The 22879-nt window shown below is 41.7% G+C and overlaps 1 protein-coding gene across 2 annotated transcripts in view; it reads right to left on the reverse strand.

The window, feature by feature from the left end:
• Positions 1–22879, reverse strand: part of PLOD2 (procollagen-lysine,2-oxoglutarate 5-dioxygenase 2) — a 50620-nt gene that overhangs the window by 21741 nt on the left and 6000 nt on the right. For both annotated transcript variants that reach the window (XM_030455988.1, XM_030455987.1), the window contains exons 2-5: positions 12397–12488; positions 10809–10945; positions 2556–2719; positions 1331–1443 (exon numbers count right to left, since the gene is read on the reverse strand). In XM_030455988.1, the coding sequence (XP_030311848.1) occupies positions 1331–1443; positions 2556–2719; positions 10809–10945; positions 12397–12488 (506 nt within the window). The remainder of the gene's footprint in view (positions 1–1330; positions 1444–2555; positions 2720–10808; positions 10946–12396; positions 12489–22879) is intronic.

Raw genomic sequence — 22879 nt, forward strand, 5'->3', positions numbered from 1 at the left:
CCACAGAGCAGTAGTGCCCTGTTCAGAGGTTCACATTTTTTGTCTACACAACAAACTGTCCAGACAGATAATTACATCTGACTTAGCTGCAGCATCAGCTCTCATGTCTCTACAGCCTGTCCTCTCAATTGCACAGCTAGCACCTGACTTAACTTGCATAAAATCAATTCAAACATTAAGGGCTGGAAAGAATGTCCCATAAGGAGGGCCTAATGACTTTGTGTTTGAAAAAGAGATCAAGGTGCAATATCATTGTGCTCTAGAGTCTCCTGATGAGTGAGGTGCTGAGCTCTTCTCCCTGGGATCCTGAACCAGAATGCATGGGAATGGTTCAAAGTCACACTGGGTAGGTTTAGACTGGACATTAGGGAACATGTATTTACCAAGAGGGTACTCAAACACTGGAATAGGCTCCCTAGTGAGGAGATTGACACCCCAAGACTGTCAAGTATTTAAGAGCCATTTGGACAATATCCTTAATAACATGCTTTAAATTTTGGTGAGCCCTGAATTGGTCAGGAAGCTGGAGTGGATGATCACTGTAGGTCCCTTCCAACTGAAAACGTCTATTCTATTTCTGTATCTATATCTAAACATGCCTGATGTTTTAAAAATGTTCTATGGAAAAACATGTATGACTTCAGAAGCTTCACACATGCCTTAAGTATACAAATGCTCAAAATTAACATAAAATTCTGTAGTATCAGCTTCTGAAAGTTGTTTTTGCACCAATACACTGTTATCTTCCCTTAGCCTTCTTTTTGCAGCATCAGGGCCATGCCTCTGACATTTATCATGCTTTAATACTACTGCTCTACAGAAAACTTTGTTAAGCCAGGGCACAGAAAGGTCTTCACAAAAATTTATGATGCAGCTTTGCTGAATGTATCTGCACAAAAAGCTGAAGTCAGAAGCAGCTGCAGCCAGGATCTGAAATGGCAGCAAGCCAAAATATAAAACACTGGCTCAGCAAGTAGTTCAATGACACCCTGGAAAAATGCCACATTCCCTGGCCATCAAAACTGCCAAGTACATGGGACCCTCATTGAAATGGATGTGTACAATCATACACTTCAGACCTATTACTTCTAACAAAGAAGAGCAACCTGCCTGGATCTGCAGACAGACTGAAATAATACATCAAGTCATGACCCTTTTGAAACCTGTTCATCACCCTGACAGTAGGAACCTCCTGAGAGCAAACACAACCATCAACATGGCACTCAGGAATAAAGAGACAGCATTCTTTGTATTTCTATCTCCCAATGTTTTATGAGGAGTAGAATGTTATTTCAAGCAGAAAGAAATGAGAAAGTCAATCACTACCTACCCTTGCCAATGGGTCAATATAGATTTTGGTGTAAAACAGCTGGTCATCATCATTATCCTGCAGATTCCATTGGTGCACAATGCGACTTATATATGGAGCATAACCAATAAATCCTGCAATATCACACACATGTAAATTATCTCCATAAAACACACTACCCTGCCAATGTACCCACCAGTCAGGAACTTCATTGGTTTGGATTCAGCAAAGAAAAATTATGAAATTCCTACAACACAGCTCAAAATACTTTTTTTTTTTCCTGTGATATGTAACAGTTTTCTTTTAAACAGTTCATCATTAAGGGTTATTTTTATACTAATGCTATTTTAAGGGAAAAAAATTAGAAAACAGAGATCTGTTTAGGATAGTTCTGAGAACCCCAAAGCATGAGATTAGACTACTACTATTCCCAAGAAGTCCATCTGTGGAAAACATTTCATTTTCATAAGCACTTCTTGCTGGCAGAGAAGCCTGAACCTAATACTGCCAGAACTACAAAGAGAAGTCAACTCAAAATAAATACATGTTATGTTCAAGGAAAACCCAAAATGATATGGCAGATAAGTGAGGTAATGAAGAGAGGAAAAGGAACAGGGATGCTCCCAGATCTGCAACTTGCCCAGCATCATGTGATGTGACACACTGTGCTCTGCAGCAGTTAAACCATATCAGGACCACTGCACGTATTAATCAACTGCAAAATTATTACCAAAGCTGGTATTTAAAGGAAGACTCCAGAACTAACATGTCATAGGGATTAACAGGAGTAACTCACACTTCTCTTGGAATAAACTGCCTAAATCATGCTGTCAGGTAAAGGGGAGCTATCTGCATATCTACGCTGTATTTAGAGATCCCTGAGAACAACGTAGCCAAGTCAGGAAATTCTGTGACCCAGGTAAAGTATGGCTATAAATAGGATGTACTGCTTTGAGAGGGCTTGGACACTGTATTGTTTATGAAGTAGACTCAATGGTAACTGGGTCAGCTCTGCACAGCATTTCATTGCAAAGCACAAGTCCTTACTAGGCTGGTTACTTTATTTACATGGTTTTTTTACAGGTGGCTGTCAACAAAAGCGATGTAAATTTGAATGCAAACAATTTTTAAGTGTGGCAGAGGAGCTATCCAAGTGAGGGGGGAGAGGGGAAATAAATAATATATAAAACAGCAGAAGTGAGCCAAGTTTAAACAAGAGTTTAAAGTGTTCAAAACCCACACTTGCCTCCTGAGTTCAGGAATCGTTTTCCACTCCGGACAACAGGATACTTGTCAGCTAGCCTTTTATCTGGCCAAATTAGCCCATCTGCTGCAAACACCACTTTATGATTGGTTTCCTGAAACTTCTGTAGCAGTTCTTCAGGCCCCCCTGAGAAGATAACATCATAGCTGAAAATAAACAAAAAAGAAAAAAAAAAAAAAGATGGCCATTTGATTAGTTCAACCCTAATGCATCTGTGCTGAAAACAGAAAGTAATTTTACAGATCATACAAACAGCCCCTTTATTCTGAAAAAAGACTAATTAAATCATGTTTTACCACCTTGAAAAAATCCTAAACCCTTCTTGGAGAAAAACTTCAATCAAAAATATTTATCCCATTCAGTTTTCACTTCAATTTTAATTCTCTTCTTTTTTATAATCTTCCACATTTAAACATTCCTCCATTAAGATATTTCCTCCATATTTTTTCTACCAGAAATTGATTTTCAGATTTCCTGTATTTTGACAAAAAAAATACATTTTTCCCTTTATAAAACTGTTTATGTGCTAAAGTAAAAATAAAATAAAAAACCTAGCAGGTGAAACAGAGTATGCTAGCTAGACTAAAAGAAAACTGAAGTTACCCTCAGTGGGAAACTCTAGAAGTGTTCCAAAACAAAATGGCACAAACAAGGGGACAGCACCCAGCACTGCCAAGAGGGATATAAAGGGCTGGGAAGAGCTGCTGCACCTTCTGCTGGTGGCCTCAGGTGAGGCATGTACACTGATAAGGGGGTGGCACCCAGCATTGCTGAGAGGGATATAAAGGGCTGGGAAGAGCTGCCACACCTTCTGCTGGTGGCCTCAGGTGAGGCATGTATGCTGATAAGGGGGTGGCACCCAGCACTGCCCAGAGGGATATAGAGGGCTGGGAAGAGCTGCTGCACCTTCTGCTGGTGGCCTCAGGTGAGGCATGTATGCTGATAAGGGGGTGGCACCCAGCACTGCCCAGGGGGATACAGAGGGCTCCGTGGAGCCCCAGTGACCCAGAGCGTGGCAAACATGAGCAGGTAAAAGGAACGGGACACAGCAGTTAGCAAGGCAGTTTGCGCAGGCAGGGCAAATAGGTGGGGTAAGCAGGAGGGCCACAGCCACCTCCCAGCTCTCTTGAAGGAGCAATGGTCTCCAAAAAAGCAAAACCTGGTGCTGTTACGACGCAGGGTGTGTCCACACAGACAGAACCCCTGAAGGAGGACAGCAAGAGACACGTAGCTGTTCAGGTCTCAGGCCTCTGGCTGTGTAGAGTGTCTGAACCTCGTGTTAGCACCAGAGGATGGTTTGAGTGGGGTCTGTGCGTGATGTGAGCAAGTGAATGACTTGCTATGCTTGGTGGCAGAACTCAAGGAGGAGGTAGAGAGACTAAGAAGTATTAGGAACAGTGAAAGGGAAATTGACTGGTGGAGTCACACCCTTTCTAACCCAAAAGAAGTCCAGAAGGAGACAGTGAAGCCCTGCCCCTCCTGCCATCAGGCAGTTGGAGCAAACCAGGTCTATGGGAGGGACTGGAAACAGGTCCCTCATCAGAGAGGCAAAAGAATCCCCTCTCAACCCCCACCATCTCCCCAAGTGCCCTTAGAGAACAGACATGAGGCCCTGGACTCAGAGAATCAGGCAGAGGACAGACAAGAGGAAGATCTGTCTGGAAGGTCTCCTGTTCGCCCCCCGTCAACCAGACGGGTTACAACTACAGCTACAAAGAAAAAAAGGGTAGTTTAGTTGGTGACTCCCTTCTGAGGGGAACTGAGGGCCCTATATATGGACCGGACCCATCCCACAGGGAGGTCTGCTGCCTTCCTGGGACCCGGGTGAGGGATATTAGTAGGAGACTCTCCCAGCTAATTTGGCCCTCTGATTATTATCCACTGTTGGTAGTCCAGGCTGGCAGTGATGACATTAATGGAAGAAGTACTAAGACAATTAAAAAGGACTTCAAGGCACTGGGTTGTTTAGTTGATGGGTCAGGAGCACAGGTGGTGTTCGCCTCAATTCCTGCAGTAGCAGAGATGAATGAGGAGAGGAGGAGGAAAACCTATCATATCAATACGTGGCTAAGGGATTGGTGCCGCCAGTGAAACTTTGGGTTTTTTGACCATGGGCCAAATTTTATCAAACCTAGTCTCTTCAAACCAGATGGGCTTCATCTATCTAGCAAGGGCAAAAGGACTCTAGCCTGTAAGTTGGTGGGGCTGATAAGGAGGGCTTTAAACTAGGTTTGAAGGGGTTGAAACTGGGCTCTCCAGAAAGGAGCCCAAGGGTGGACAGCCCAAGTTAAGAGCCAAATCAGCAGCCCAGCTGAAGTGCATGTACACCAATGCACACAGCATGGGCAACAAACAGAAGGAGCTGGAAGCCATCGTGCAGCAGGAAAGCTATGATGTAGTCGCTATCATGGAAACGTGGTGGGATGACTCCCATGACTGGAGTGCTGCCATGGGTGGCTACAGGCTCTTCAGAAGGGACAGGCAGGGTAGGAGAGGTGGAGGGGTAGCTCTATATGTTAGAGAGTCTCTTGACTCTGTAGACGTTGAAGTCAGTAACAATAAGGTTGAGTGGCTGTGGATCAGAATCGGGGAAGGCCAACAAGGCTGATATCCTGGTGGGAGTCTGTTACAGACCACCCAATCAGGATGATGAGGGTGATGAATTATTCTACAAGCAACTGGCGGATGCTTCGAAATTGTCATCCCTTGTTCTTGTGGGTGACTTTAACCTGCTGGACGTCTGCCGGGAACTCCACACAGCAGAGAGGAGGCAGTCTAGGAAATTCATAGAGTGTTTAGAGGATAATTTCCTGCTCCAGCTGGTAAATGAGCCCACCAGGGATGAAGCCCCACTAGACCTCCTAGGGGGGGGGCTGGTGTGAGATGTGGTGGTCAGTGGACGTCTGGGACACAATGATCATGAAATAATAGAGTTTTCAATACTCAGGGATGCAAGGAGGGCCGCCAATAAAACCTCTACGTTGGACTTCTGGAGGGCAGATTTTGGCCTATTCAGAAGACTGATTCAGAATGTAACCTGGGAAACAGCCCTTGAAAACAAAGGGGTCCAGGAGGGATGGACGTATTTCAAGAAGCAAGTTTTGAAAGCACAGGAGCAGGCTGTCCCGGTGTGCCGGAAGGCAAGCCAGCGGGGAAGATGACCAGTCTGGCTGAACAGGGAGATTTTGGAAGAAATTAGGGTAAAGAAGAGAGCCTATTGATTATAGAAAAAAGGGCTAACTGCTCAAGAAGAATTTAGGAACATAGGTTGTGTAGAAAGAAAATTAGAGAGATAAAGGCACAACTTGAACTGAATGTCAGTTCAGGAAGGAGATTGAGGTGCTGGAACGGGTCCAAAGGAGGGCAACTAGGCTGGTGAAGGGACTCCAGCACAAGTCCTGTGAGGTGAGGGAGGGGCTGTTCAGCCTGGAGAAGAGGAGGCCCAGGGGAGACCTCATCACTCTCTACAACTCCCTGAAAGGAGGTTGTAGCCGGGTGGGGGTTGGTCTCTTTTTCCAGGCAACTCTCAGCAAGACAAGAGGGCATGGTCTCAAGTTGTACCAGGGGAGGTTTAGGTTGGATATTAGAAAGAATTTCTTTACGGAGAGGGTTATCAGACATTGGAATGGGCTGCCCAGGGAAGTAGTGGATTCTCTGTCCCTGGAGATATTTAAAAAGAGACTGGATGTGGCACTCAGTGCCATGGTCTGGTAACCACAGCAGTGGTGGAGCAAGGATTGGACTTGATGATCTCAGAGGTCCCTTCCAACCCAGCCGATTCTGTGATTCTATGACTTACTTCTGAGAAGTCTTATCAAGAATGTACTTGAATATTTCTCAGTAAAGTCTAGTTGTCCATAAACTTAAACTTTGTTGCATCCTAATAATATATGGATTTCTCTTTTAATCTCTTTAATGTGCTGAAGAGGGCTTCAAAAGGCTCTAAACTTCACAATATCTATTTACAAAAAACTTCACTTGCCTTTATTGTTCATCAGATTGCCAGCTCCTACCGGGGATAAAGGTGGAAGGCTCATCTCTAAAAACAGACATTACCCACAGCTCAAGGTCAACACTAACTCAAAACAGAAAGAGCCAAACTCCCAACTCTCAAAATATGTATAAATTATTAAATTACTCAAAGTACAAAGTTTCTTTATTTGCACTTGAGATCTACACATAAAAGCAGTAATGTGCAAACCACTTCAAGGTTAATTTTACACAGCATGAAACCCTGACACAGTAATACTGGAATCATGTCATAGATTAGTCTCTGGCTGAAGAAGCAGAATATTTGGATTTAATGGTAGCATCTCAGCCTCACAGCTTCCTTGTCTGAATGCAGATATGTTCTTATTCCACACATATACCTTAATAACTGAAAATCATCAGCCCTGATATAGGGCAAAGAAATGGAATAGCTACCAAAATTTTAAAGGTTTAACCTTGACCTAGATTTAGTTCTTGCATTGTTTTAGCTGGGCTCAAAAGGACAGCAGCACCTCTGCCTGCAGTTCACAGAAGTTTTTGCACTGCAAACTACTAGTCAGTAATAGTGGTAACAGATCAACCATTACTGATTATTTAAAACATACTTTCTTCAAAGCATATTTCATGCAATTGCCCTGAGTGAAATGAACAACAGCTGGCTTACAAATGCAAAAGAAAAGATTTCTACCACAGTGCTAAGTATGAATCCTGGAGAGGAAGTGTGTAATGTAGTCTATATAAAGTAAACGGATTTCTGAAAACTCTCACTGTTTTGTTTTTCTGTAACTTTGGCAGAAGAAGGTATGAAAAGAAATACTGTACATCTTGGAGCTTTCCCAGTTCTGCAAAGACTGCCTTATTTCTGTCCAAATGTACAGGAATACACTTCCCTCCCTTTTCCTTTCAATTGGTGTAGCCCAATTCAAAGCCAGAATGAGCCTGAAGAACAAGCAAGAAATAGGAGACAAGTTGAAGACAGACAAAAACAGAGATTTGTCTGAGGCTTTAACTTAATAGCTTATGGCAGGCTGTGGGAAGGAACCAAACACTCCTGGAACATTGCTGCCAATGACTGTCATTCTGAAAAGAAAGCCAAAGTCAAGCAACATGCTGGGCTAGCCACAGGATCTGCTTGTGGAAGGGATATGCTACTTAGCACTGTTCATAATACAAAGCACAGTACAGAGCTGCATTACCAAGTATTGTAAAATTCACATACTAATGGATATTATGTAGGAGTGGGAATCCTGCACAAACCTACATTTTTCACTAATTTACATGGCTCTCTGTTTTGTCAAGATGTGACTGACTGCTACCACACCTGCCCCCAGGCAGGACCCCCACCATCCTTCCACTCCTTGGGGCAGTCTCCTCACCAGTTGCTTTGTGAGGCTCCTACTTCTCCCTCCAGGCAACAGGAAAACTACTCAAACTAAAACCTATAAATCCGCCAATTTGCCTTGTTTATCTGCTATCTTAGATGATGATCAGTCTATCCAGCACTCAATTCTACTGTAAGGGAGGATTCACTTCAAGTCTATACCACTAAGACAATCACAAAACAGGTCCCAGGACCTTAACAGTTTATACTGTTCTTCTGAGTGATGCAGAACAGGGCTTCAAAATCTTACAGGGAAGAAAAAGTGTGGATACATCCAGGAAAAAGCAGGCTGCCTGGGCAAGCTGGAAACACTCACTCTTTTCTTTATGAAGACATAAATCCTTCCAATTAAGTAGAGAGTAAGAAAGAAAAAAAAAAAAAAAGAAAAAAAGAACAGAAAGTTTCCACAACTCCAGTCCCATTTCCTGAAGCTCCCAGATGGCGGATGCTTGGGGCTGGAATCCAATCCATCCCTCCTCCTCTGCCGCAGCAGCAAAGCATCTCAGCTACGCACCCAGTGCTCCCAGCAACAGAGGAAAACACCAGCGGTGGCTCAGATACTCTAAATCAAATGTATATTTCTTTGCAACTTTTCTAGCAACAAGAACTTGGTACTACTGGAGCTGCAGGTCAAGAGCTCAAAATACAAACATGAGAGGGCTTACTAGTAACCAATAATCCCAGTCCCATATTTCATCTTGTTTAACTGGACTGTTCAGCCACACAGATATTTTGTTATTTACACTGTATCCCCACCATGATCACACCATCACCAATGAAAAAAATGCAATTTCCCTCATTCTCTCATTTCTCTCATTGTCTCTCATTTAAAAAGTTTTTTTAAAAACAAACAAAAAAACCAAACCAACAAACCAAACAAAATTTAAAAATTAATAATAAAAACAAAAAAGCCCAAACGATAAAAACCTGAGAGGTTTCAAAAGCCTTGTGTTATACAAACTGTAGAACTTCTGGATGAAATCAACCATTTTATCCAGTCTACACTGGCCATTAGCCAGTCCAATCTGAAATGATCCAAAGTAAACCAGTAGTAAGCTCTCACAAAAACAAGCCCAACCCCATAGCATTCCACCTGCAGAAGCATTTTTCTTTCTGCACCTAGATGCAAGCTGTCCAAACTGTTGAAGTTAAAACAACCAGAGTTGTGAGCCACATAAAATATTTCTGAAGAAGAAAAAAGCAAGAAGCTAAGTTTGCTAAATAACCAGTTCTCCACACACCCCCAGATTAATATTCCAAATGCTTCACAATGAATATAATGAAAAACACTCAAAGAGAAAGGAGGTTCACTGTATTTGTCTTTTTCAAACCTACTGCTACACTGATAAACATTTGAACTGCAAACCAGGATTCCTGGAAATGAAAAATCTCATTAGAATTAAAACATAATATAAGAATCAGCAAACATTTTTTTTTCTCTATTTGGAATCAGTTCCACCAGATTTAAATCAGTATGTACTTGGGATTATGAACCTTAGGAACTTGGGAGGCCTTAAATACTGTGATTTTTCTTGGCAAGAAAGACTATGGAATCTGTACTTCCACACACATGGTCCTCTGTACTCTCCCATTCATTAAGAGATTAAGATAATTTAGACATCGGTTTTCTAGCTCTATCTTCTACTTATTGTAAGAGATAAAATTAAAAAAGAAAAGGCTGCTCCAACTTTCTTAAACATTTACGCAAAAGAACAAATGAACTTTCCAGCTAATACCATCAGACCACTTTCTCACTCATGATGCTGTCTGCTGTAAAAATCCTGCAGAACCTCTCCAGCTTGCAAAAACCCCCTAAAATTCTTGCAGACTTTTTTAGTTTTTTTTTAATAAATAGATTTTTTAAAAGCAGGTTAAGAGCTGAAAGAACATTCTGGAGCAGATACTCCAACATGACTCAGTAACAGCAGCGTGAACCCATGCACGAACCTCTCCAAGTCTGCACTCAGCTAACTCCCAAGGCTGCTTGTTTGCAATCAGGGGCCTCATGTCCCTGATCAGGACTTGGTGCCATCTCTTCTTTGTGGAGATTCTTGTAGAGCCCTGACCCTGCTCTGGTTAATGCTAGTGTGGAAGAGCTTGGCAGCTGCTGTCAGCTGGATTCTTAGCTGCTCTAATCATGCTCATGTCACAGGAGCAAATGAAGAAAAGAAGAGGAGGGGAAAAAAGTAGAGGGAAGCAACGTAAAAAGTGTGATTTTAACATGTTTGAGCTTCCTGTTCTCTGTGACAGGAAGAAACGTATTTGGCCTCCAGTGAGGATGTTCAAGCATAGCTGCGCTATGAGCTATAATCTGGCATCTGCAGCAGCACTTTCTCCATCCTTCCAGCACAGACACCAGGGGAACTGTTTCAGTTCTCTAACATGTAAAAGAAATTCTGCTTTCCTCAGAGGCCCATTTTCCAGCTTCCTCCATATCACTGTTACCTCATGGAATAAGATCACACTCTGGTTCCCACTGGACACTTTATTTCTGGAGCTGCTTTTTGATTTTTGCTCCCTCCTCATTCCACACTCCCAGCCAGCAGCCATGTCCTGCCCTCACCACAGCCAAACAGTGAGAGGACAAATGCTCGCCTAAAAGCCTGTCAGGTCCCAATAAGATTTTTTTTACCCCGTGGAGGCAGCAGAACTATGAACAGCTCTTACATCTGTAAATCCATTAAAAAAGTAACAATTGCTCCAAGAGCAATCTACAGTTTTTATGAATGAAGAAAAACGGAAGCAAACTCTCTCAAATAAACAGCAAGGGGGAAAACCACATGCAACTTTCAGCATGTCACAGCACTTATATTTGCATGCCTACCCAGACTAAAATGTAAAGGCAACAAGCCAGGTTTGCTCACCATTCAACAAACATTACAACCAAGTCCTCTTGATCAGCATAGCCTTCTATGCCTTCTTTCAGCAGTCGAACTTTCTGCCCTCCACCAATAGAGTTGGGCAGCTCACCACCTTTCCACTCTTCACCTTTTCCAAGTACCTGGAATAAGAAAAAAGCACTTTTTGCTAGTACACAAAACCAGGAGGCTTTTAAAAGCAGACCCTTATTGAAAACAGATGTTAAAGCAGAAGCAACACATTAAAGCATAGCCAGCCAACATTTTCAGCATCATAAGTTTTCCATGTCTGAAACAGCATTCACCACAATGACATCACTGCAAAAACATGAGACATTTCTTAATCAAGTAAGAATCAAGCAATTGCCTGCTACTACCATTTATTCAAATGTGTCCCTTTCAGGAAAAAAAAAAAAAAAGTAGTAATTTTTTTAAAATCTTGTATTGGAAAAACATTATGAATGAGACTTAATACAATCACTTTAGGAACAGGAAGCTTAAGAAACCTTGGTGGATCAGTGTAGTACTAATACAAACTGCGAACTGCAGCCTTTCTGAATTCCCTCCAGAACACTTCTGTGCAAGGAAAGGATAGATTTTCCTAGAAACAAAACTCCTCCCTAGACAAATACTACAGCAAATTACATCTAAAAAACCACCCACAAACAAACAAAAAAACCCTTCAACTTTTGTGGGTTTTGAACATAGTATTTTTGGAACTTATAAAACCTGGGAGAACTACATTGCATGATATTTTGGACAAATCTGCAAAGCTATCAGATGCATCCAGAGATCAGGCTTCTGGGTGCTTTAGTACAGTATTATCATATTAGGAAAGGTTCTCTCAATATTCCAAATTCAGTGGCAGAAGTCAGACTTCAGAGACCCAAGTAATTTCCTATTTATTGTGTAAATAATGTGGTAAGTAAAGAGAAAAATTCTATAACACTATCTGTACTCCTGGATGTTTCTCTTGCAGCACCAATTTGTGGGGAAAGTTTACACGAAGGTTAGTGTCTTCCTTTTTTCCCCAAGGTCACACAGAGGCCAACCTCAGTACCTGACATGCAGAGACATGGAGCAAAGCAAGCTGGCAGAATGATAAAAACATTTTGTCCTCTCAGAGAATTCTAGGTCCTGGGAAACACAGTGAAATTTTCAGTTGTGACCTTCCCTCCCACCCCACAGCAGGGATCCTGTGTTGTTTAAGGAGGAAGGGGACACCCAAAGCCCTCTGAGTGCAGTGCAGCTTACAAAAGTATTCATGCAAACAAAATTAGCCACACTGAAAAGCAAGGCTATATGACAAATCATGACAGAACCTTTAAGTGACCAAGCACCCTGATAACAATAGCTACTAATCTTTAAAACAGCTAAAGAAGTACTCTCTCTTGGTAATTCACAGGGGGACCATTAGGTGGGCAACAGGGACAGCAGCAAAGCCACCTGTAAATGCCCCACCCACCCCAAAGTTCTGGAATCTTTTAAGTTTGCCCCAGCATGCAAGGAAGCTAAGGATACTTCAGTTGTTATTGCACCATGTCTCTCTTAAAGGCTGTGTAGTATGACAATTCAGTACAAAAACATACAACACCTTTACTGTGTAGTTGAAGTGCTTTGCAGTTTGCATGAACCGGTGAAAGCCATCAGTTTCTTTAGTTGCTACAGTAAATACTAGTAGTTTATCTGGGGGAGAAAAAGAAGGAACATGCATTAACAGGTTTTCAGAGCACAGTTTATAACAAAATATGCACTTAACAGCACTGGATTGGTGAGACTTTATGACTTACCTGCATCCAACTCAAGGAGAGGAGGCAAATGCTGTCGTATTAAAGGTGTGAGACATCCTCACACCAGAATTGCTATAGGCAAGGGTGATGTATTTAAAACTCTATCCTCAGGAACGGAAAGCAAGGAAATGTATCTGCTCTATAAACAACTAGCTCAAAACATGGAAACAAAGCTGGTATGACTATTGGACAGGAAGGAATCTTCAAAACACAAAGTAACTTGCTACTTTTCAGTCTGAGCTAATCCTGTGATCTCTTATCTCAGGACTGAATGCTACCAGAGAACTTCACCCAACCTCAGAAACTCCCCTGAAAGCAAGTGGTTCATATTCTTTGTGAAAACAAAGGGGGAAAAAACCCAAAACAAACCAAAAAACCAAAAAAACCAACCATGGAAACAAGTCCCAGACAGGCAACCTTTAGTGCTTTTAAGGCCTTGGGCAGAGACAAATGACAACAGTTCTGTTTTTTTATTCAGAGCCTCTGTAAATTATAGCAGTGCTAATTTTGTCCTCTTACTTCATGCAGGCAAATGACCGTGCAACCAATTTCCTTTTCATATTCCAGGGCTTTTGACAGAGTTCAAGTGAGGCCATGAATTCAGACTGAACAGGTTCCCAATTAAATTAATGAACACCTTGCAGCACCCTATGCGATATGCTGCATAATTGAAGGAACATAACTCAAAAGCTATTGGAAAGACAGTACCCCTACCCAACACCAAATATTTAATCAGACCAGCCTGGATCCCTGAGTACATTTAAGTTCTCCAGTTTGATCAGAGTTCAAGCAACAGCTGCCCTCTAAACAGATCCCATGAGATCAATCCTTATATGAAAGTAAAATTAATCGCCACTGATGAACATTCCAGATAGTGCTGGTTGCTGCTTCAATTCACAAAAAACATCCTCTGGCTTTATCTTCACCAACACAGTATCATGTAGTGGAAGTGGCTGCTCTGACAAACATTCCTATTAACCCTTTAGCCTCTCCACCATCAGATTTAGCCACCCTCAGACAGCCGAGATGTTACCCTGAGTGTGCTCAAATCAGTCACCGCTTGCCATGTTGTTTTATTTAACATCATCCAAATTAAGATACAGATGATCTGCTTCCCACTTTGCATAAGAAATGCACCTTGCTGGTTACTCGTGTGATGCCCTGCAGGCAAGTACCAGGGTACTTCAAGTGTACCTCTGCTCAGTTAAGCAAAAATAATTACAGAAGCACACACAGTTTGCAGAGCAACATAAAAAAAACACTTGTTCTATTGAAATTCAAGTCTGTTTAAAATAGTCACAGCAGGCAAACTATGCAGACTGGTCTCAGGAGCCTCTGGTATTTTTCCACTAAAATAAGGCTCAGATTCAGCCCTAGCCAACAGGTCACTTCCAAGAACACTCCTACCATGTCAGACAGTGGTCTGGCCAGTCCATCCCCAATAGCGGCTATAACAGAGTACATGAGGAACAGCAAGGATAAGACAAACATGTAAGGCACTTTATCTCCTTTTTCTACCAGTTTCAGTTTACAGGTTTTCTGACCTGGATGGACCAAAACACCTGGTCCACTTTGTGACCTCATCCTTACCTAATCACTCCTTGAGCAGAGATTACCCTTAAGCAGTGACAGGACAACGTGCCCAGCACTTACTCCATAAAAAACAATATTCTGTGCCTTGGGCAGGCTCCTATAGTTTTTATCTGACATTGTCCAAGTTGTTCAACTACAGACATTTCTAGCTGCTCCCCTCCACCATGCACAATTTTGCAGATCTCTCACACGCTGCCACAGCTGTTTTTGTCTCCTTTTGCTCACCAGTCCTAGTATAACTATGAGCCCTACTGAACCAGACTGACACTCCTGCAGTACAATACACAGCAAAGAAGAAACTGGAAATACTCAAAACTCCTCAATCAACTTGAAAACCTCAAAATATTGGGAAAACTGTTTTAGAAGATTGAATTACTCCACCTTTTTTTCTCACTTGAGTGTTAGTAGTCTTCTGTAGGTGAGAGTCAGAAGACAGTCCTATGAGTACATCTCAGAAGGGCAGGAGGACCTACAGAGAGGATTCCAGTGCAATGCACTCCCAGATCACTCACTCACACATAGACATAAGCACAGCAATAATAGTTCAGTATCTTCAAAATCATTTAATCTAAAGATTATTCCATCTAAAGTAATTCTAAAGGAATCACTACAGAGAGAACATATCTTAGACTATGACCAAACCAGAACTGAAGACAGAAGAGAGGATTTTTCTTTATGGAACATATTAAGTTATGATTAATTTTTTGTTCAAGCACTACATTTTCAAATTAGAGGAAAAAGCTTATCATACCAGACTGCATCACCAGACCAAGTAAATCCATTATTGAAAATTTCCTAGGTGGCTGATCAATCACTGACTACAACTGCAGAATTTGGTTTGGGGCAGACATATTTTACACCTACTCCTTCCTGAGAAATGCTAACAGCAAGGATTTCAAAACATCTATACTGGACAAAATTACGTAAATGACAAAACGTGGGCTGTGTTACATTCCTCCCATGGTCACTAGGTCAAAGTAAGTATTAAATCAACATACAAGTACAGTTTGGCAAGCAAAAAATAATTTACTGGGGTTTATGGGCTATTGTTCCTCTCTGTGAATGGAACCCACAGTAATTCCACCTACACATTGCTCATGTATTTCAGAATTCACTATGGAGTCTAGTATGTTACTTGAGTTTTGTGGAACAGGAGGAAAGAGAATAATGTGCCAAATCATAAGGGATTTCAACCTGAGCCATATAAAATGAAAAAAGCTGAGCAGACAAATAATGTCATTTATATTGGCATGCAGCTGCAAAAGAACATGTATTACACTCACAGCTGCTGAAGCAATCTAAGTAGATTGTCTGAGTCAGGTTTGCAAATAGTCACAGAACAAACAGGAAACTCTTTTTATAAAGGTATTATTCACATTGGAAAAGTGTTTTGGTTTTTTTAAAGTATATTTACCAATGGTCAATTTTTTTTTTTTTTTTTTAAATTACAGATGAAGAGGTTTAAAAGGCTCTATTTCCATGTCTCTTCTGCACCACAGGCTTTTAGATGAAGGTGGTACTTAAATAATATTTAAGCACAGCAGAAGTGTAATTATAGTGTAAAAGAATCCCTGTAGAATCCAAACTTCTATATAGACTATTTACAGAATCAGCCAGGTTAGAAAGGACCTCTGAGATCGTGAAGTCCAACCCTGAATCCACTGCCACTGTGGTTCCCAGACCATGGCACTGAGTGCCCCATCAGTCTCCTCTTAAAAATCTCCAGGGATGGAGAATCCACCACCTCCCTGGGCAGCCCATTCCAATGCCTGATCACCCTCTCTGTAAAGAATTTTTTCTATTATCTAACCTAAACGTCCCCCAGCAGAGCCTAAGTCCATGCCTTCTTGTCTTGCTCATAAGTTGCCTGGAAAAAGAGACTGACCCCCCCCGGCTACGCCCTCCTTTCAGGGAGTTGTAGAGAGTGACGACAAGACAACTCCTCTTCTGCAGACTAAACAGCCCCAGCTCCCTCAGCCCTTCCTCACAGGACTTGTGCTGGATCCCTTCACAGCCACCTTGCTCTTCTCTAGATCTGCTCCAGCACCTCAATCTCCTTCCTGAACTGAGGGGCCCAGAACTGGACACAGTACTTGAGCTGTAGCCTCACCAGCACTGAGTACAGGGGAAGAATCGCTTCCCTGGACATGCTGGCCACGCTGTTCCTGATACAGGCCAGGATGCCATTGACCTTCTTGGCCACCTGGGCACATTGCTGGCTCATGTTCAGCTTCCTGTCAATCCAGACTCCCAGGTCCCTCTCTGTCTGGCTGCTCTCCAGCCACTCTGTCCCCAGCCTGGAGCTGCCCATGCGGTTGTTGTGGCCAAAGTGCAGGACCTGGCACTTGGCCGTGTTGACCCTCATCCTGTTGGAATCAGCCCAACTCTCCAGTCTGTCCAGGTCCCTCTGCAGAGCCCTCCTGCCTTCCAGCTGATCAACACTCCCCCCAACTTAGTGTCATCTGTGAACTTGCTAATGGTGGGCTTCACTTAGTCTTTAATTTAGTAATTTAGTCTTTTTGGGGACAGGGGTGTTTTTTTGAAGGGTGTGGTGGCAGTTGGTTTTTATTTTGTTTGGCTTTATTTATTTTGTGAGGTATTTTTCAAGTACTCTGTATCTGACCAAAGGACAGAGAAAAACACTTTTACCTTGCCTGCACTGTGTATGCAGAGACAATGCAGCGTGCATCAAATGACAGTTACACCTTGGCATGTTATAGGGGGAATTATTAACCAAATGAAGAAAGCAGCACCATTCTCTTCCAGCTAGCAAGACGTCACAAAAATATTAATGTAATTCATGTAGGACTCTGTGACTTATATTTAGATGTGACAACTTGTACCAGTTTTATTGGCAGAGTTCCACAAAGCTTAGCATGGGAGATTTTTTTCTTCCTGGGGAAGTGAGTGAATTGAATGCTTCTGACAACAAATACATCGGCTAATTTCTTTTTAACTTTACTCAGTTTGAGAAATCCATTCCATCTTTGCTACATTTAGGTTCAGTCACCCCTTAGAACACCTGTCCCATTTGTGTCTCGTAGCATAAACCCAAAGTGGCTCTAGTGAACTCACAAGAGTGTCATTGTGCAAGTTGAACACAGATCCCAGGGGACTCAGTTTATCCAAGTGCTGTTTCCATTTCAGGATGTGCTCAGCTGCATCTGTGTCAGCTGCAGCCACCACCAATGTCCCTGCTGTGCAGAGCAGGTCTGGTTCCAGGAAGGGTCCTGCTGGTACAGAGGTTCAGTGCAGCACCAGAGCCTTTACCACAGGCTGGGGTGCACACAAACATCACACTGAGAGGTTAAGTGTGGCCCAGCATCCCCAGCAGCATTGCTGTGCCAGCTCCAGGGCTCCAGCTGTGCAGTGAAGACCTAGGCATAGCAATTACTCAGTCCCCAAGTTCCCACTGTGGCCCAGAACTCCCCAGCAAGAGAGCCACAAAATTCCCAGTCTTCACAAAAAGCCCATGATGCATTCTAGCTGCAGCTAAGGCACTGTTTCTGCTTTACCATCCACTTTGGATAAGCCCCAACCTTGCCCTCCACCCAGGCCTCTACCCTAAGGAGCTCTGCTGGGTGGTCTTACTTTCACAAAGCCTTGAGCTATCCAGATTCTTAAGTCTGACTGTCCCATAAGGGGGCAAATACACTCTCAGTAATGTCTGCCAACAAGCAGCAACAGCATCACCAAAATGCAAACATATATGAAACCAAGAACACAGCAGGCGGTCACAGCCTCCACACTTGCAGGGTACTGGGATGCCGCAGAGGGCACGGGCTGCCCAGCAGGGCTGGGCTTCCCAGGCACACAGCTTGCCAGAGGCATCTTGGCAGTCACTGGAGGGGATTACCAAGCTTGGCATTTATTTCCACAAGTAAAGTCAGTTTGTGTAAAAAGGAAATGCAAACCCAATGCTAAAGTTCAACAGGAAGGCACGGGGAAGAGAAAAAAAAAAAACAAAACTCTGAAGAGCTTCATGCCAGATATGAGGGTGCAGAAGTTAGTAGAGTGTAATTATTCCAGACAGCTTTCCGATCACAAAACAGATGTTCTTTTTTGAAAACAAGCCTGAGAGAGTACACTTTTGGCCAAGAAAAGTATATCCAGTGACAAACAGAATTCATATTTACATGCAAATCAGAAAAACTTTAGCACTCAAGTTGTGAAAGATAACACTGCATACAGAGCACACAAGGTACTAGGAAATCCAGTGAAGGTTTATCAAAACATCTCTCTTTTATTTGTACTTCTGTGCTGCTACCATCAGGAATCTGACTGCATCATAAATATTTATTTCCAGAAAAAAAGAAAAGACTTATAAACCAGAGCCCTTGTCTGCAGTGAATTGCCTGGCAACCCGGCGAGGTCTCAGGCAGGAAGTGCCATGGCAGAGCTGCTTTAAGTAGCAGTGACCTCTCTCCTTGTACCTTGGCAAAGGAGCAGGCAAAGAACTGCAGTCATTCCTCGCACGCCCACGTGGTTCTTGTTTATCTTGAATGAACACTGACAGAGATTACTACATAATTTCTACCAGGGGCTGCAGGCACTAGTACAGCAGCTTCAAAGCAGCCAAAACTGAGGACACTGCTCACAGCCACATGGGAGCCGAGATTTAGTCCCTGGATTCAAGTACCGTGGATTTCTCTGGAACGAGTTGTGAGATCAGAAGACATCTGCGCATGGCACCACATTAAGCCATTACAACCCATCTTAAAAACAGTAGCTATCAAACACTATTTAGGAATAATGTCATTATTAAACTGACCTCTTACAATTTCAGATTTATAGTTCTAGGAGATATCCTAGAAAATATAAAATATAGTATCTCCTGGAAGTTAGTGAGATCAATAATAATGGCTGATACAAAGCCTACTGGAAAATTTATAGGCTCAGATGTTGTTTCCTCCATAAAAGTGAGTAACATAACAGGCTGAATTCTCAATTATAAAACTGTGAATGAGCTTTTAAAAGAAAATCCAGCATGAGGCTTAAGCCCACAATAGTAAAGAAAACATTCAAAAATCTGAAATTAATCACTGGGTTACCCAATACTGTACAGAGCTAATACAGTCATGATAACACATTCTCTTCCCACACAGTTTTGATTATTTTACTAAGAACAATTCTTCCATATGTTTCTGAGCCACGTGGAAGTGCTGCAGGCAGCTAGTCATCAATGGTGTCAACAGCAACTTCCCTACTAATGTGGATTAAGGACATGTTCAAAACCCAAAGAACTGCTAAGCCAACTAAAAAAGTTTATCAAAGAGCACTTTCAAAATCCAAAATTTTAGTACAACACAGTCCTCCATCTGTCCCTCAAAAAAAGACTCTGAAAAGATGTCAAACAGCTGGAGACAGAAGAAACCCATCATATACAATGTAACCATGATTATAAGTTATACCTGCAAACATACACTTGGCTAATGTAATCCAGCAGCAAATAAACCTTAAATACACAATGTGAAAAACAAACTTTAAACATATATATCTACCCACTGCTAATTTATATGACATACATATAGTCAAATAAAGTTGTAACCCAACAGAAAAACTTCTGGTCAAATAAAACAACCAGCTTTTGGCAGAGGAAAATACAGAGCCATCCAACAGCTGTTTATTTTCTCCAGGATTCTTCAAAAATATGACATTGTGCTAAAATAGTAAACATGGTCATCTTTGGTCAGAAAATAAATGTGCATTACACTTCAGGAGGAGAAAGATGACTCTTTGACAATACTGCTTTGGAAATTTGGAAACTGAGGTTTGAGGTTTTTTTAAATTTTATTTAATCTTACCATTATATTATATATTCAAATTTGGTTCATGCCTCTACTCACCCCCACTCCCAGCAAGGCAAGGCAGACTGATTTCAAAGTCCCCTTAACCATAGCCATAATCACCTTGTAAGACTGGATCTTCTGCAATTTAATAGCATGGCTGGACTGCTGTTAAAAAACAAGCTTGGAGGAGAGAAAAAAAATGCTTGAAAAACTCAAGAAAGATTGGATAGGTATAAGATTTAAAATAAAAGGGGAAATAATTATTGCCATCATGTTAACAACAGTCACTGGTTGCCTAACACCTAGTAAATACTGACTTCCTATACCAACAGATATTCTTGTGTGAGAGATGGATATCTAAGAACCAATACTTCAATAAGATCTTAAAGGCCAGATTTTGAAGGTGACCTTTGTGTACAGACCTCTTCTGGAAGTTTGGTTTGTTTTCCTCTGTATCACAAACCTGGTTAATCACGGCATTTCAATACAATGTATTACTGAAAAATATAAAGAGCAACACAAACATTATTTAATTTTCAAATTAGTGGACTTGTACGTTCTTCACTTCAAACCAGGCATATTAAATTAGAACATAGTAAACAGAAGTCTGTCTTTCAATGGCTGAAGCATAGCTATCGCAGAACGAAGGTAGGTATGCAGGTATCACCTCTACCACCTGATCCTCAAAATGGTTCAAGCTGCACACAAAGATTAAAAAAAAATAAATCTGCCTTTAAACTGTTACAAACAGTTCATGACAACAACTGACATTTATGGCTATCAGGGATCACCTAATGCATGAGCTATCTGTGGATAATACTTTCTGTGCTCCTCCAGGTTATTTGTCAAATTTGATGAAGTTACAGAGCAACAGACATTCTCCTAACACTCTCCCAAGTCAGGGAACAGAACTAAAAAATGCAGAAAGTTTTCTTAACCTCTCTAGTCTGATTTCCCAGTTTCAATTACTTTTGAATAGCTGGTACTGTTGCAACTTCCACAGCAACAGTAAACGTTGCATGTTAAGACTTCTCCCTTATGTGCTGGCAGAAATGCATGCTTATGTTAAGCAAGAGCTGCTCTGAATCTTCTCATAATATAGAACATATGCTAGATTAGCACTTGCTAACACACAGCCCCAGGGCAGACACTAACATTTTCATTAACATTTTTTTCCTCTTTCCTACTAACCGAATTTCAACTGAAGACTTAGAAAGAGGCTTATGAATCAAGAGTCCCACTGTTGTTAAAAGATGTCTACAATCTAATTCCATTCATGGAGATGAACAGTTGCAACAACTGTGCATTTCAAAAATCTAGTTATGAAAATGCTGAAGATTTCTCATGTCAAGAAATTCTACCATACTTTAATGCTATTTCCCTCTTCTACATGCAGACCCAAGCAGGAAGCCTGCTGAGCTACTGCTTACTGCCTCTCTTTTATCACATCACCTCTGATGTCACAAAGATACAGCATCTGAAGCGTTTACTTGGAAATTATCAGCTTTTTAATAAAACCAGTTCTAAAAATAAATAAATAAACCACCACCCACAGACTGTATCAGTGTACTTGCTTTTCTGTATAGGCATATATATGTACACAGACTTTCACATAAACATTAGCAGTTACTCCCAATATTAATACACAACTGATTTAAGAAAATATTTGAAAGCTTGTTCTGTCTCACTTCTTAATTTATTTTCTGTTAACTTAGTAGTATTGAATACACACTCAATAAGACATCAACAAGACCTATGTGTGCCTCATCAATCAACCACATCAGCCCCAGGTGCAGCACTGGCTGATGCTCAGGCCTGCACTCATTCAAAAGCAAGACTTCCACATTTTGATAGCTGAACAAAACCAGATACCAGCAGCAGTAGTCAAGAGTTTTTCCATCAGCCTCAGTGGAGTTGGATAAGACCTTGTTTACTGAATCAGTTATTCTGTAGTACAGCAAAGATAAGACACGTTCCTTAGTTCCCAGATATGAAAAAAAATCAAAATCATCTGTTTGTAAATGACATCATTCCCATGTATGAAGCAACTCTTCCAATAAGAGCTGCCTGAATTCCTGACAAGCAGGGAACAGATCAGGTTACAGCTGTTTATTAGTGCCCAGATAGCTATCAAACCACAAAAATCTTCTTTAGAGTGGGAGTGGATGGAGTCATGGCACAGGCTGGGTCTTGCTTGAATGCACTGATTGGATGGCCCTGCTATAAACTGTCAGCAAAGCTGCACAGCTGAGAGCAGGACACAATTAACATCAGCTGCTTAAGTGAGAAAGTTTACTCAGCTTCTGCCTTTTTGTAGCCTTGCCCTCTTTGTCTCTCATAAATATGTATCTAGAGAAGAGCATGCTTTGTCTTAAGCTGTTGTTTAGCAAATCCAGCTGTTTAAACAGAAGCAGTCACACACAGTACCAGGCATTGCCAAAGTCCATTTTCTGACAGCTAATCAATCCATCAATGAAATTCAGCAGTTGAAACTGGCAATAACAATTTCTCTGTAGATTTTTCTTCAATAAAGAGAAACAGGAGCTGGGACTGGAGCCGTTCTGAAGGCACGTAAACGCCCTTCAGCCAGCACCATGGCTCTTGTCAGAAGATGCTACCACCCCAGTTAGTCAGTTCATTTGAAAAAGATGCCCTAGAGCTTCACATCTGGCCCTACGTCCAGATATGGGACATGTAAAATTTCTCCAAGGAGAAACAGAGACCATTCCTTTTCCAGAAAAGGAAAAAAACATACTTCTTCAAAGATCCATCTTCTGAATGAGTAACTCAAACTTCACACACTCAAGATACAGGCAGTGCCCCACCTTGACCAATTCAAGTCTTTAAAACCATGAAATAGCACCAAGACTTCTGTCCTACTTCTGACACAAGACACTGTGACATG

This window comes from Calypte anna, chromosome 9 (genome assembly GCF_003957555.1).
Source record: "Calypte anna isolate BGI_N300 chromosome 9, bCalAnn1_v1.p, whole genome shotgun sequence".
NCBI lineage: Eukaryota > Metazoa > Chordata > Aves > Apodiformes > Trochilidae > Calypte > Calypte anna.